The sequence below is a fragment of the Podarcis cretensis genome, assembly GCF_951804945.1.
Source record: "Podarcis cretensis genome assembly, chromosome: 1".
NCBI lineage: Eukaryota > Metazoa > Chordata > Lepidosauria > Squamata > Lacertidae > Podarcis > Podarcis cretensis.
The window spans coordinates 81,884,903-81,898,802 of NC_137170.1; the positions used below are offsets into that span (position 1 = coordinate 81,884,903).

At 44.7% G+C, this 13,900-nt stretch overlaps 1 protein-coding gene and 1 long non-coding RNA gene across 2 annotated transcripts; one reads left to right on the plus strand and one right to left on the minus strand.

Annotated features, from left to right (window-relative positions):
• Positions 1 to 3,828: 3,828 nt before the first annotated feature.
• On the minus strand, positions 3,829 to 8,078 carry LOC307203179. The gene is made up of 2 exons (XR_013833145.1): positions 6,541 to 8,078; positions 3,829 to 4,328 (listed from the first exon to the last, which is right to left on the minus strand). It is a non-coding gene; the product is annotated as an uncharacterized lncRNA (long non-coding RNA).
• Positions 8,079 to 8,200: 122 nt separating this feature from the next.
• On the plus strand, positions 8,201 to 13,547 carry FTH1 (ferritin heavy chain 1). Its single transcript, XM_079953787.1, has 4 exons — positions 8,201 to 8,448; positions 10,734 to 10,880; positions 12,301 to 12,426; positions 13,217 to 13,547. The coding sequence occupies exons 1-4, from the start codon at positions 8,338 to 8,340 to the stop codon at positions 13,379 to 13,381; spliced, it is 549 nt and encodes a 182-aa protein (XP_079809913.1). The 5' UTR covers positions 8,201 to 8,337; the 3' UTR covers positions 13,382 to 13,547.
• Positions 13,548 to 13,900: the final 353 nt, after the last annotated feature.

Consider the following 13,900-nt stretch of genomic DNA (forward strand, 5'->3'; position numbering starts at 1 on the left):
GAATGCCTGCCAGCCTAAGAGGGCCTTGGCAAGATGGTAATTACCGTATGTCTGTTGGCTCCATAATACGATGAATGACTAATATCACCTGGAAAAAAATGATTTGATACCTAGCTAAAGTTTGTAATATATGCTGACATGTTCAGAAATGCATATGAAGATGCACACAGATGGAACAGTCAGTCCCTAAGGGGCCTAGTGCAACCACCCAGAAGCTCTCTCATTACAAACTGGCCAAGTGTGCAATAAGTCAGATTTGAATTCCCTACTGTATCCTCCTATGAAAGCTAGTAAAACTACACATTTATTCGGAATATACCTAAGAGTGGAATAATGATTTTTGGTGAAAGATAGAGAGTAGTGGCTTTCTAACTCTATTCCTAGGTCCCTTGACATTTTTCTGAAGCTTATTGCTTTTGCTTGAAATCGTTTTATTTGGCTTTTATAATATTATATAAACTGTTTTACTTGTTTGCATGAATGTACTGCAGTTACCCACCCTGGAACCATACAGTGAAGAGCTAATAAGAAATCTAATAAAAAAAAAACTTGGGGGGGGGGATCTCTGACCATCAGCAGCTTTGTAGGGCTTGTATAGCTCTATGTGCAAAACACTCAAACCCAAGTATCAGTGGATCCTTGGGGCTTGCATTGTGCTGTGAATGGAGGTTCCCCATCCATGGTGTTGGTAGTCCTTCAGCTAACCTGGTCCCACACCATTCAGGGCTTTAGAAGCCAGTACCAGTCCTTTCAGTTGAGCCTGGGAATGAGTAACTAAAGTGTCTGATGCAAAATTGGTGTAATATGATCAAACTGTGTGGCACCGGTTGAAGTTCCATGCTATAGTTCCACTCTGTTGAACCCTCTATAATAATAATAATAATAATAATAATAATAATAATAATAAATTTTATTTATATCCCGCCCTCCCCAGCTGAAGCCGGGCTCAGGGCGGCTAACAACATTAAAACAGTGTGACATTATAAAACATTATAAAAATGAATTAAAATCAAAATTGATGGCAACCATAAACTAAAGCTTTGTAAAGATTGCCAGAGGAGGGGGTCAGGCTGCGCCCTGACCAAATGCCAGGTGGAACAGCTCTGTCTTGCAGGCCCTGCGGAAAGATGTCAAGTCCTGCAGGGCCCTTGTCTCTTGTGACAGAGCGTTCCACCAGGTTGGAGCCGCAGCCGAAAAAGCCCTGGCTCCTCCCAGTTATTTATGAACAGCATTGTGTCTATTTTTGTTTGGGGAAGTTACATGTTTCTTGGGGGGGGGGGTTCTCTTCCTCTTTTGTCTCTTACTTGATTTGGATGTGTAGGTGTTTTGTCTGCTACATAGGAGTTCTGAACATCACCAGTTTTTCTTCTGCAAAGTGGGTATCTTCTTGTGTCCTCAACAGTTTATTAGATTTTCAAATTGCCCCCCGACTCCAAAAGTTGGGGGACTCGACAATATGTAAGGGCTTTAAGGACAAGGCACCCAAGTCTTTCAGCTGATGATAGACTGAGGAAGAAAGGGTGCTGCAAATGCAGTAGATTGCCTGCCATAAGTCTAGTACTTTTTGTTCTTGTTGTTCTATTCATCGCCCACCCCTGCTTTTGTGTATCATCCAACTTAACAAAGTGTTCCAAGCTAGGTTACTCGAAAGCTTGTTCAAGCCTCAGCCCTGTATACCTGAAGGAGCGTCTCCATTCCCATCGTTCAGCCAGAACACTGATGTCCAGTTCCAAGGGCCTTCTGGCAATTGTTTGTGGTATTGGATATATTATGTGGAATGATGTTTCCAAAATGGTGAAACAAGATTCATCAATAGACTCTATTCTGACAGAGTTAGTGTTATGAGGAGATAATCCAGCGCAAGAGCCCTACCACCAGGGGAGTTCTAAAATGTTGTAGCGTAAAGGCTTTTCATGAGAGTAAAACTTTGTTTTGTTAAGTATGTCAAACCTAGAGCAAACTGAATAAATAGGTCTTGCTAGAATGTCCTGTAGTCTGGGCCCCTATCAATCAGCTACTAAAGAAATGTCCTTTAATTCCTTACTAGAAATCTGAGATTAGTTGTCTTTAGTCAGTACACCAAAAATTAACTTGGATTTAGCACACAACTTGACATTTCAGTGAGGAGTGATGATGTCCCTTTTCTTCCCCTCACTTTGCCTCACCCCTTCCCAAAGAGGACTGTTGGCAATCTTCCCATAAACATTAGCCAAAGCAAAACAAAAAATGGCTCCTGCTTTCCAGATGTTGCTGAACTTACAACTCTCCTTATCCCTGAGCATTGTCCCCACGGTTGAGAGCTGTGGCTCAGCAACATCTGAAAGGCACGCCGTTGGCGATTCCTGTGTGACAGCTTATGCCAGAATAAAGGGACAAAGAACTCTGTTACTTTTTTTGCATGTGAGACCGACTTTTTTTTATAGATTTGAGCTCTGTTAACCAAACTGTGCTCTTTGGTGTGACGAAGCTATCTAGACTCTGCCTTATGAAGAGTGTGTAATAATAAAATTTAAGGTCTTATATATATAATAAATGTTCATAAATGTACCAACCAAGCACCTACATAGATCTGCACAGGAAGACTGACCTGAAACCATTTTGACTCCCAAACTGACCAAATGTTTTCTCTGCAAGGAGGGAGGGGGTCAGGGAGCCTTCCCATTGTCTCAGGAATTGGGAAATCACCAACTCATAGGAATGGGAAGACTACCAGGAAAGGCAATCAGGTAAGGCATTATCAGATAACCTGACAGATAGGAAAAACAACAACATTCAAATTTCTGTTGTAGACCACCTTTTCTGTGATGTAGGTATGATGTTTGTGGTGGGTGGTCTTGGGTTACACCCCTTCTGTGATTTATGTATGATGCATGGTGAGGTGGTCTTGAGCTCCAGGGCAGGGAATTTAAAATGTCTATATAAGGGCAGGCACACTTTGGTTCTGGGTCTTCCTCCTTTCCTGCGGGTGAGGGGAGCACCCTGTTGCAACAGATAAAGATCAGGCTTACTAGCTGCTTTGTTTCTCAATATTCTCTGGTTAGCCTCTGTTATTTTCTCCTACCAATAGGGAACCCACCTAAGGACTCTCTACGGGCTCTTGGATACTCCATAAGGGAAAAAGGGCAGATTTTGTTTACAAGAAGTGTGTTTCTCTTTTCTCCTGATAAGTGGGGGCTTTTTCTTCTCAGCTGATGCTGGTCCCCCCCCCTGCATATTCTACAGCTGTTTCAATCCCATTTGTGTAACTTTTTTAAAAAAAATCCCACATGCCCAAGTTGCAACATGCTGGCTTTCCCCTCATCACATGAAGAGCATAAGTGTGGACTCCTGAATGAGCAGAATGTGGAATGGCCACTGTGAGCTCAGCTTTTGGGCATGGTTGTAGGACAAAATAGGGACTGACAGCACACGAGGGATTGGGGGCAGGAGAAGGGACATGGATGGGGATTAGGAAACGACTGAGGAGGAGGAGGACTCCCGACTGTTTTTATTGTCTCTGCTTGTCTTTTGGAACTGCTGATATTTAACTAGACCTAAGGTTAAATGCCCCTGGTTCTGGCGCCAAAAGAGGGTTTTTTTTCCTCCCTATGCAAATAGCTTCAAAGGACTTCAGCAAGGGAGGGGAAAAGCTCCCTACTTCTGCCTTCTGAACAATTCCCCAGCCCTGCTGCAGCTTACATTTAAAAATCATAATAGATTACACAGGAAGGGCAGAGTCATACGGCATTTAATGACACTGCCTAGTTCGGCCCCTGTTTAAAAACAAGCAGCACTCTCTCACTAACTTGCAGCGAAGATTTCCACAGTCATCAGACCTACCAGTCAGCCTCATTGTTTACCAGTTGTGTTTGCACAGTAGCTGGAAGGGGGCTGAAGTGGTTATAGGGAGTGGAAAGTCTCCGTAATGGCATTTCAACAGAGATATCTTTCCCCCTCATTTGCCTTCTTGTGTTTAGCTTCTGGAATTTTTTCCTCTGACACCTCAGCTCAGTGCCTGAGGGACATCTGCTTCTCGTCTTGGGACTGAACCCTCAACAGTGTTCTCTCTGTTGTGTAGGGTGGTCTGGTCCTTGTGAGGTGGTGCCTACATACGTTGAAATACTTTTGAGGCAGCAAATCAGCACCAAGGTGACTGCTTTCCAATCTCCCTGCCTGCAGACAGCCCAGGAGGCTAAGGGAACTGCTAGAACAACAACAAAAGGAGGCAGTGGCTCAAGCTGGCTGGTGTGAGAACAGCATTCTGGACTAGATGGGCCTTTGGCCTGACGCAGCAAGGCTCTTGCATTCTGGCAAATAAGAGTGTCAGCATTTCCAGCGGGATCTGTGGCCTGGAGAACAAAAAAATGGCTCGGCAAATCAATACAGGTTTTGGACATTACAGACACTTCCAACAAGTGGCCCAGTATTTATCAGCAGTACAGTACCTTGACCACTGTATACAGCAGCTTATGTATTAGGGTTTATGGAGTTGCAGCAATAGCTTCTCATTCACAGTACAGGGCAGTGGCAGGCATTACCTTTCCTAATTCTGACCTATGCCAAAGGGAATGGTGCAAGAAAATGTACAAATTATTACCAGCACCCCTGTGAGTCATGTAAGATGAGTAATTGACCAACGCTACTTGGTTCATCTTCCAGTGGGGTTCTGTGGCACTTCCCACTGTGGTTTTAATTCTGCATTGTGTAGGTCTGCTTTCTTAATATTCAATACTCTGGGCTTTAACATGACATAGCATTTTCCTGTGATTTGGCTTTCTTAAAGGCATTTTCAAAACCCAGGTTTTGCTCTCCTAATCTCTTAAGTACTTTGTAGACTCACCACAAGGTGATATTTCTGTAGTTTGTTTTTCCTCATTGTTGCACAAAGTTCCTTACAGGGCATTGCATAGTTTGCCTGACGTAATTGGGTTTCTACAAGTGATAGCCCGGGTAGTTACCCAATGGAACTTTTACACTCATTTCCTGTCTGGGTGACATGTCAGATTCAAAACAAACAGCTAAAGAAACTAAAAAAAAGTTACTCTGCCTAAAAGCTTCTTCTCAAAACACACTGTAAGGTCAGATTCATAAAGTGCTCTGCTGATCAAAGCTATTCTGTGAGAACTGCAGACAAACGTATGGGTGGCTAATTCAAACTTAGCATCCAAAGCTCTTTTGCTTACTTATCGCTTCCTGCCATCCATTGGCCTCTCCTTTTAGAAGAATTCTTACAAACAACCTTCCCACATGTTGAGCAGGAGACCAGGGTGTCACCAGGTAAGCAGGGCCATCTGCTGCTGACAGATGCCTGGACTGCGTCCCTTGCCAGCTGTGCATTTGGTGCATATAAGGAGAGCTCCTACAAGTGTACCAAATGTCTAGAACTCCCACATGTTAGGAGGGCAGACAAAGTGATATACTAGTGAATTGTATGGATGGCAGATACTACAGCAAGGGGGCATGGCTTTAAAGTTGTTGTTGTTGTTATATTTATACCTCACCTTTTCCCCTGATGCAACTCAAAGTGGCTTACAATTAAAAATAATAATGGCTAAAAACACATAAACAAAACTATATACATATATAAAATCCATTAAAAACATACAAAAAATTACAAAAAAAAAAACAGCATAGCACCAGCACTTTCATTAAAAGCAAAGCCTGTTGGAACAAGAACTTCTTCACCTTCCTGCGGAAGGGCAACGAGGAGAGAGAGCCAGTCTAGCTTCTCTAGGGAGGGAGTTCCAAAATCTGGGGGCAGCCACCGAAAAGGCTCTGTCCACAAGTGATCCTGTGAAGGTGGAAAGATCAATAGAAGGGCCTTCCCTGAAGATCTCAAATGTTGGGGAGCTTCGTATGAGGGAATAAGACTTTCAAATAGGTGGCACTGTGGGTTAAACCACAGAGCTTAGCTTAGGGCTTGCTGATCAGAAAGTCGGCGGTTCGAATCCCCACAATGGGGTGAGCTCCTATTGCTCAGTCCCTGCTCCTGCCAACCCAGCAGTTCGAAAGCACGAAGTGCAAGTAGATAAATAGGTACTGCTCCGGCAGGAAGGTAAACAGCGTTTCCGTGCGCTGCTCTGGTTCGTCAGAAGTGGCTTATCATGCCGGCCACATAACCCGGAAGCTTGAAACATGTTAGATACCATGACATTTCTAAACAATCAGTCAATATTTAACTGCCCTGTGATCTTCAGATGGTGTGGTATACAAATTTTAATAATAATAATAATAATCACAATCATTTGTACTCAGCATGTTGCGAGTTGCTTCCTTTTTTGAAATATTAAATCGCATCACCCTGACCAAGTTGCTACTGAAATCCTTTAGTTATCCTGTTACTCTCTTTGACAAGAATAAACCTTTTTAATTAGTACCAGTTTGAAGTCTGCTGCTTCTTTCCGGCTTTCAGTCTACAAGTTCCGGCTTTCAGTCTACAAGTTATGACAACACACCCTGGTAATACAAGAGTTTAAAGGGAATCAAAAGCCACTAAGGGCATCTATTTTATAATTACTGCACAGTGTTTTTCTACTCTCCGAATCATTTCTGAATTCATACCTGATTCTGCAGCTTCCCTTCCAACTAGTACGTTACTGGGGCTGATTCAGGACTTTGTCACTTGGGAACTAAATTTCACAATTCTGCCAGTGTTTTGAAATTCTGAAAAAGTGAAGGATGCTGAAGATGACTTGACGATAAAAAAAGAAGTATATAGTGCATCATTGTGAAAAGGTGTTTCCTGGCGCATTCAAGAAAATGTATACTTGGAGGTTTGTTTGTTAAAAAATCATTTGGCAGAACATATCACCAGACCTCACAGAAGAGCCTTATTGATTTTGGCTTGACGCCTGTTTTATGTACAATGAGCACTGTGTATGTACACAGCTATATTTTCTCCTGTCAAGGAGTGAGGTATGTGTGCAATGTATACAGTGCTATAAAGCAGTTTTTTCCAACTCTCTTTTTGATTGAGGAACCCCTAAAAAGCACTGCTGTAAAAGAAGGTGCTACATTTACAGGAACTGTGAACGCACATTAAAACAGAAGAATAAGTGTTTTCTCTCTCTAGAAGCTGCGACCTGGCCATCAGCTGCTCTGAGAGACCAGTTGTCTCTGGGCTCTCTCTGAACACCATCCTAGCCTTGCCTGTTCCATCGGGTTACAGTAGTGAAAAAGAAAAGGCAACAGGGCTATTTCAGCGGCTCTGCTGGGAGACCAGCTACCTTTGGCTAGTCTTCTCCTCCTTCATGGGTCACCTAGCAATAGCCATTCCTTCAGGCTACCAGGCCTGTTATAATTGACCTGTTAAAAGAACTGTAACTTTAAGAACTGGTGTCTTGAGTTTCCTTTTCCCCCTTCTCCCACTCTTCTTCTTCTGAAGAGTGGGATTAAAAACAGTTTAAATAAATAAATAAAAATTTAATTGCAAGAAGGCAGTTGCCACTCTACCTCCCCTTGCATTGAAAGAACACACTGATTCAACAGCTAGTTGCTTGGGTACTCTGCTTTCAAGCTGGTAAGATGCCCACCACCCAGAGAAGGCTGGAGATGATCTTTGCACTACCAACACTGGCTTGCAACCCACTTTTAGAGCTATTGCACTACATCACAATGATTCTTCTCTCAGAAGAGATGAAGTTTTTGTGTCACTATTTTTCCAGTCTCTTGATGTTACTGGGGATGCCAACTTGGAATAAAATATTGGGGGCGGGGCGGGCACGTAAGCCCCGCCCTGCATAATCGATCACATGATGCAGCGCACGCACACTATCTGAATGGTCCCCTCAAAGTTTTTATTGGGGGGTGGGCCCCCTAGAAATTGGCTCCTATGGATGTTACACTCCCAGAAGTGTATGTGCGCGCGCTCACGTACACACTGTTTTGGGTTATGCGTTAACTGGCTTCCTTCTCTATGGGGTACCACTGCCTTCGGATCTTTCATTCCCATATTTCAGCATGCAACTTTTATTTGAATTTCGAATAACACCACGACTCAGCGATTTCTCCCTGGAGCTGGAGCCTTCTCCTCGCTCCCGCCGCTTGCCCCCTTCGCCGCGGAAAAACTGCTGCGTCACGCTTACTCCTCAGGCGCGAGATCGGAGCGCAGCTCTCCTGCCTTCCCTCCGCCCCCCTCCTCGCGCGGCGGTGGGCGTAGCTTTCCCCGCCTCGGATTGTGACGCAGCCTCGGGGTCCGGGTATATACGGCAGCTACGTAAAGCGCAGGGCTTTAGAACGTTCCGACAGACCCGGCCGAGGAGGTTCCTGCTTCAACAGTGATTGGACGGAACCCACCCCTGCTCGGGCCCACCCGACCTCCGCGCCTCCGCCTGCTGCACCACCTACAGCCGCGCTGCCATGGCTTCGTCTCCCTCCCAGGTGCGCCAGAACTACCACCAGGACTGCGAAGCCGCCATCAACCGGCAGATCAACCTGGAGCTCTACGCCTCCTACGTGTATCTCAGCATGGTGAGCTCCGACCTGGGCAGGCGGGCGGAGGGGGTGGTCCTGAACTGGAGCAGGGAATGGTGCCTTGCTGGAGGCAGGGGCGAAGGAAATGGAAGCGGCGGCGGCGGCGGCGGCGGCTGGAGCTCCCTCCCCTCCCCTCCCCCGGGGCGCCGCCTCGGTCTCTGTTTACTAGCCGTGCATTGGCTTGTCCTTGGAGGGCGAGCGAGGCCTGCGTGCTCCTGCAGGCGGATCCCTTCGGGATTCCTCGCTGTAAACAACCGAGCGGTTTCCTTTCCCGAGGAGATCGCGGCGCCCTTCGAGCCCTCCGCTGCCCTTCTGCAGACGGTGCAGAGAGGCTTGCCCTCTGCCCGTTGGAGCATAAAACGGCAACGTCTTGTGACGCCTTAAAAGGCCCAACAGGTTTTTTTCAGCCGCGGGCTACTTCGCTACTCATGTCGTAATAAATCTGGTGGTTTGTTATTTTCCGAGGAGCCGCAAGGCGCTCCGTTCCTTCTTTTTTTCCCCTCCCCTGGAGCAGCCAACCTCTTGCGCAACGCGTTCCGAGTGTGAATCGGCTCGGGAGTCGAAGCTTGCATTTCTATGCTGTTTGTTTGGCCGCTGCTGGGAGCCCAGTGCTGAGACGGGAGGTTTGATCCGCTCCCGCTGCGCTGTAGCGGTTTTCTTGCTTCTCCGTTCCTGCTGAGCGGCAGTTTTGCTGCGCGCACCTGCGGCGGGAGCGAGAAGCGCATCGCGGCGCGCCCTGCCTCGCGCCCAGCGGGGCCTTCCGTCATGCTCCGTGCTCGGCTTAAAGGTCAATGCAGCTTCTGCGCCACTGGCGGGGGGGGGGGGGCGGCCCTGTTGGCAGGCCGGGCCCGCTGGGGTTTGGCAAACGTTTGGGCACTGCGCTGCCGGACCGGTGAGGGGGGCAGAAAGCAGCTTTGGGGGCACCGTTTGACACAGCCCTGCTAGGAGGCAACATGGGGCGGACTCACAAATAAGCAGTTGGTTGTATGCTTACCTCTGAATAAAAGGGGATTGCATTTTAAAAGTTAATCTTTAACCAGTCCTTCCACATACACGTTTGGTATAAACAGGCTTCCACTTTATTGGTTGTACTAGCCTATGTGAACGTGGAGAACAGTAGGACTTCAAGATGGCTATCTTAAACTTGTCAGGAGGAGGGCCGGCGGGTGGGACTCGTGGGCTTGTTAACGCTAAGACTCTTCAATGAAGCTTCAAACAGTATGTCGTTTGGGGTGTAGGTGTAGTTACAAGCCATTTCTCTGACCCTAGCTTGAAAATGTTTGCCTCTCACTTGGTGCCCACTGTTTTGAGTGCTAGAATGTACTGTAATGTGCTGAGAACTTTGATAAGTGGACCACGTGTGAGCAATCTACTGCTCGTTGCTTGGTATAATAAAACAAGCTTTATTACTTGTCTGGCAGCATCTAATAAGCAAATAACAGATTGGCCTGCCTATTTCAACATGCATTAACAGTTCAATTTGCATTAATTAAAGCAGGCTGCCATATTACAAACTCCGCTAAAGGACTAGGATGACTCCTTCAACCCTAGAGCTTTTATCAGCGTTAGTTGGAAAGTAGAACGGAACATACAACTAGCTTGTAAGCAAATGAATAGTACTGCTTTAAACAACCAAATTACACAATTGAGCAAGCTAGAACCTATAAAGTTGCTGTTGGAGCTTCCAGAGTCCTGTTAAAACTAATTTATTCACCTGGACTATGTTTTACAAGTGTATTAGACGGATTAGATTTAGACTTTCAAAACTGACTACAAAGGGCTGGATTCTTGAGACAACATGGTCTCAAAGAAGCCACAGGTTTCCGATCCTGCTTTGGAGTGTCATGATTTATTTCATAACTAGCCTTATCAATAATTCACATTGATAGTTATTTTCCTACTCCTAGACCACAAGATAATCATTTTAAGTGTTCAGCAAGCACCATTGTGCTGTTTTCACCATTACTGCTAAATAATAAAGTCAACTAGATTTTCCACATTGAGGTCACTTTAGTTATGGCTTGACTGAGGCTGGAGCTCCAGTGCTTCTAGACCCTTGAGCCTATGTGTGGTATACCAGAAACAAGTAATAATGGAAACCTTTAATGTGGCCAAGTTTGATAGATTAGTCGATCAGTAGTTTCAAGAACTGCCATGTCGGAAAATAAATTTGCCAACCAGTAGCAGCAGGTTCCTGCCTGCATATGTCAAGTGATATGAACATTGATGGTTAAATACATGGTTCCCTGATTCTAATTAATGAATCTGAACTTTATTTTCAGTCCTACTATTTTGACCGTGATGATGTGGCCCTGAAGAACTTTGCCAAGTACTTCCTTCACCAGTCCCACGAGGAGCGTGAGCATGCAGAGAAACTTATGAAGTTGCAGAACCAAAGAGGCGGCCGCATCTTCTTGCAGGACATCAAAGTGAGTTGTAAAAGTGTAGTAAATACAGCGCTGTTGCTTCCTGGACTGGGATCCAGATTAAAATTATGAAAAGAACTAAAATATGCTTTCCAAAGACTGAATGTATCATTAAATGCAAAATCCACAGCTAGTCTAGAGGTTACAGAAGCTAAATCTACTTAAGAAGAGTTCATGAATAACGGACCTCATAGGATGTAGCATTGCTAGATTATACCTGTACACCAGGGTGGGGTTGAGGGAGGGGAAATATCCCTTTGTGTAAACAAATTCCTTGCTGCCTGTAATTTGAAACTAGAACACCCTCACCAACATTCACATTTTAATTATGCATGGAGTTATGAGGGCGATTCAAAACTGGATTCCCTCCCCATGACCAATCTGAACTGGTACAGTCCAGCAGTAGATAAACTGCAGCACTATGTGTAGTTGCTGATCACATCTTGCTTTGAAGTAGTGGTTTTCAGACTGTGTGGCAAGGAGCCATAGGGCAGTTATTGTGGTGCCTTCTCTGCTGAAATCTAACTGTAGGGCAAGCTTTTCTGAAATACACCTTTACCACCTCTGCATGAAAAAGGAAAGTTAGGGTCAGTTTGCACAGGCCAAAAGTGGGTCCCATCAGGCCTAGCCTGTACACTATGAAGTGTTAGCTCCCTAGAATTTCCTACAATCCTTTGCAACTTGCAGGTGGTCTTGCTGGCCAAGCTGACCAGGAAAAAGTTCCTTCAAGCTTAAAGTGGCTTGAGGTGTCTTGAGTTACCAGTGCTTGGCTAAAAGATATGTGCAAAATGGAACATGCCCTTCGTTCTGCAGTGAAAATTCAGCTTGAGAATTTAGTTGCCATGGAAACTGCAACATCAACCAATCTTCTGGTGATTATGTAATAAACAGGGAACAGCTCTAATCTGCAGATAAATACGTGGCGTTCCATATAACTTCAGTATTTGGTGATAAAGCAAGTGACTTGTGTCAAAGGAAAAAATATTGATCGCGGGGCAGGGGAAGTAAGGGGAAAGTCTGATCACAAGTAACTTGAAGTGTGATCAAGAGCAGTTTAAATCGGCGTTTGGCTCTTTCAGAGCATTTGGGTGTTTATGGGCATGCTTAGCTAGCTGCTGTAGTTTTTGTTGCTCTTTCCTTGCTATTAGGGATGAGAGGAGAGGTAGATGGAATCTGGCAGTGCCAGGAGCCGGGTTAGAAGCAGCCAGTTAGTTTCAGGAGCTGGAGGACATTGCAATAGACACATTTTGCGCTGGAACATGCCCTGTAATGAAGTATTTAATCTAAAGTGTATTCATAGATAAAGGGCCCTAAATTTGTCCTGTAAATACCTGCCAGTTATTCTGATAGGTGTATGCTGTACTAATAATCCTAGTTATTCTAGTGGTTCAGCTTTGAGAGTGGTTTCCTTTGCTTTTATTAGAAACCAGATCGTGATGACTGGGAGAGTGGATTGACAGCAATGGAGTGTGCTTTGCACTTGGAAAAGAATGTGAACCAGTCACTTTTGGAACTGCACAAGCTGGCAACTGACAAAAATGACCCCCATGTAAGTTGGAAATTAATGGAAATAGCATGTTTGTCTTTGTAAATGATATGCTCAAATACTTGCTGCGATTGAAAAAAAGCAAGAAGTAAATGAAATTTGAAACAGTAAAAGAACTGGGCTGAATTGGAATTCCACGCTGGTAGGTGGAACTGTGTTCAGAGAAGCCGTGGGACTACAGAATGTGTTCATGTGGGTAGAGAACTCGACACCATGAGATTTTTTGCTATTTTTATTTAAAGAGACCATTTTAGCCTTTATGCCTGCCCACATATTTCCAGGTATTTTTGCACTGCATACTAAGATTGCAGAAGTGAGAAGCTTTCAGATATTTTTCTTTTGTTTTAGAGGCTGGGGTGGGGCTTTAGAGTCCTTACTTCTTTAGTAGCTAGCAAAAACTGCAAACACATTGCAAAATCTGCATAGTCTATACATGCAACAGAATTTGGTCTTCATTGATACAGATTTTTCATTTTTAGCATGGAGTACATCCCTGCCTGGATCAAGTAGTAGATCGTGCTCTAATTCTTGAGCAGCTCTCCTTTAATGGGAGTTGGTAAAAACAAAAACCCCACACGCTACTTGCGTGCTACATCTGTTCAAAGAGAATCTGAAGGCAGAGCTGCATTTTAAGGTCAAACCAGGCTTTAATTACTGGCAGTACCTTGACTGTTGACTTTGCTCATGGTTTCATCAGGAAACCTTGACTTCTTGATGATAGTTTTGAAGACTGTTTTGCTTTGATGGCAGGATCGATAGTGTGGTGTGCCTAATACATTGTTTTATTTTCCAGTTATGCGACTTCATTGAGACCCACTACTTGGATGAGCAAGTCAAATCCATCAAAGAACTGGGTGACCATGTGACCAACTTGCGCAAGATGGGGGCACCAAAATCTGGAATGGCAGAGTATCTCTTTGACAAGCACACCCTGGGAGAAAGTGACAGTGAAAACTAAACCTCCCGTGAATGCTTTAGCAGGGACTCTTACCTTCTTATTCAGCTGTGCATGTTTGTTTGTTTTTTGTTTATCCATACTATTGTCCATAACTGTATAAAACCATCTATTGTTCTTTTTGTGTTGCAACTCAAATGCCCAATAAAAGTGATTTGGTTCCACTAAATTTTAGTTGTCCTGTAGTATGTATATAGGTCAAATGTTGGCAAAGTAGTGAGAGCAGGGTTTCTTCCAAACTTAATAAATCTTTTCTACCACCTTTTTTAGGAATACCACCCAGTTCTCGCCCCCAAGCTCCACCACAAGGCCTACACATTTATCCCACTGGCCTTTTAAGTGAGGTGGAGGGGCTTAAACTTCTAAAAATCGCTCCATTGCCCACACTGGGACTTGCACAACCCTGCAATCCTATATGCTCTTATAAAAGTTTGGAAACCCCAAGGGTCATCTAGCCCAACCCCCTGGGATACAGAAATATGTGAAGAGTGTGCTCCATTTAACTCAGTGGTACTTCTGAGT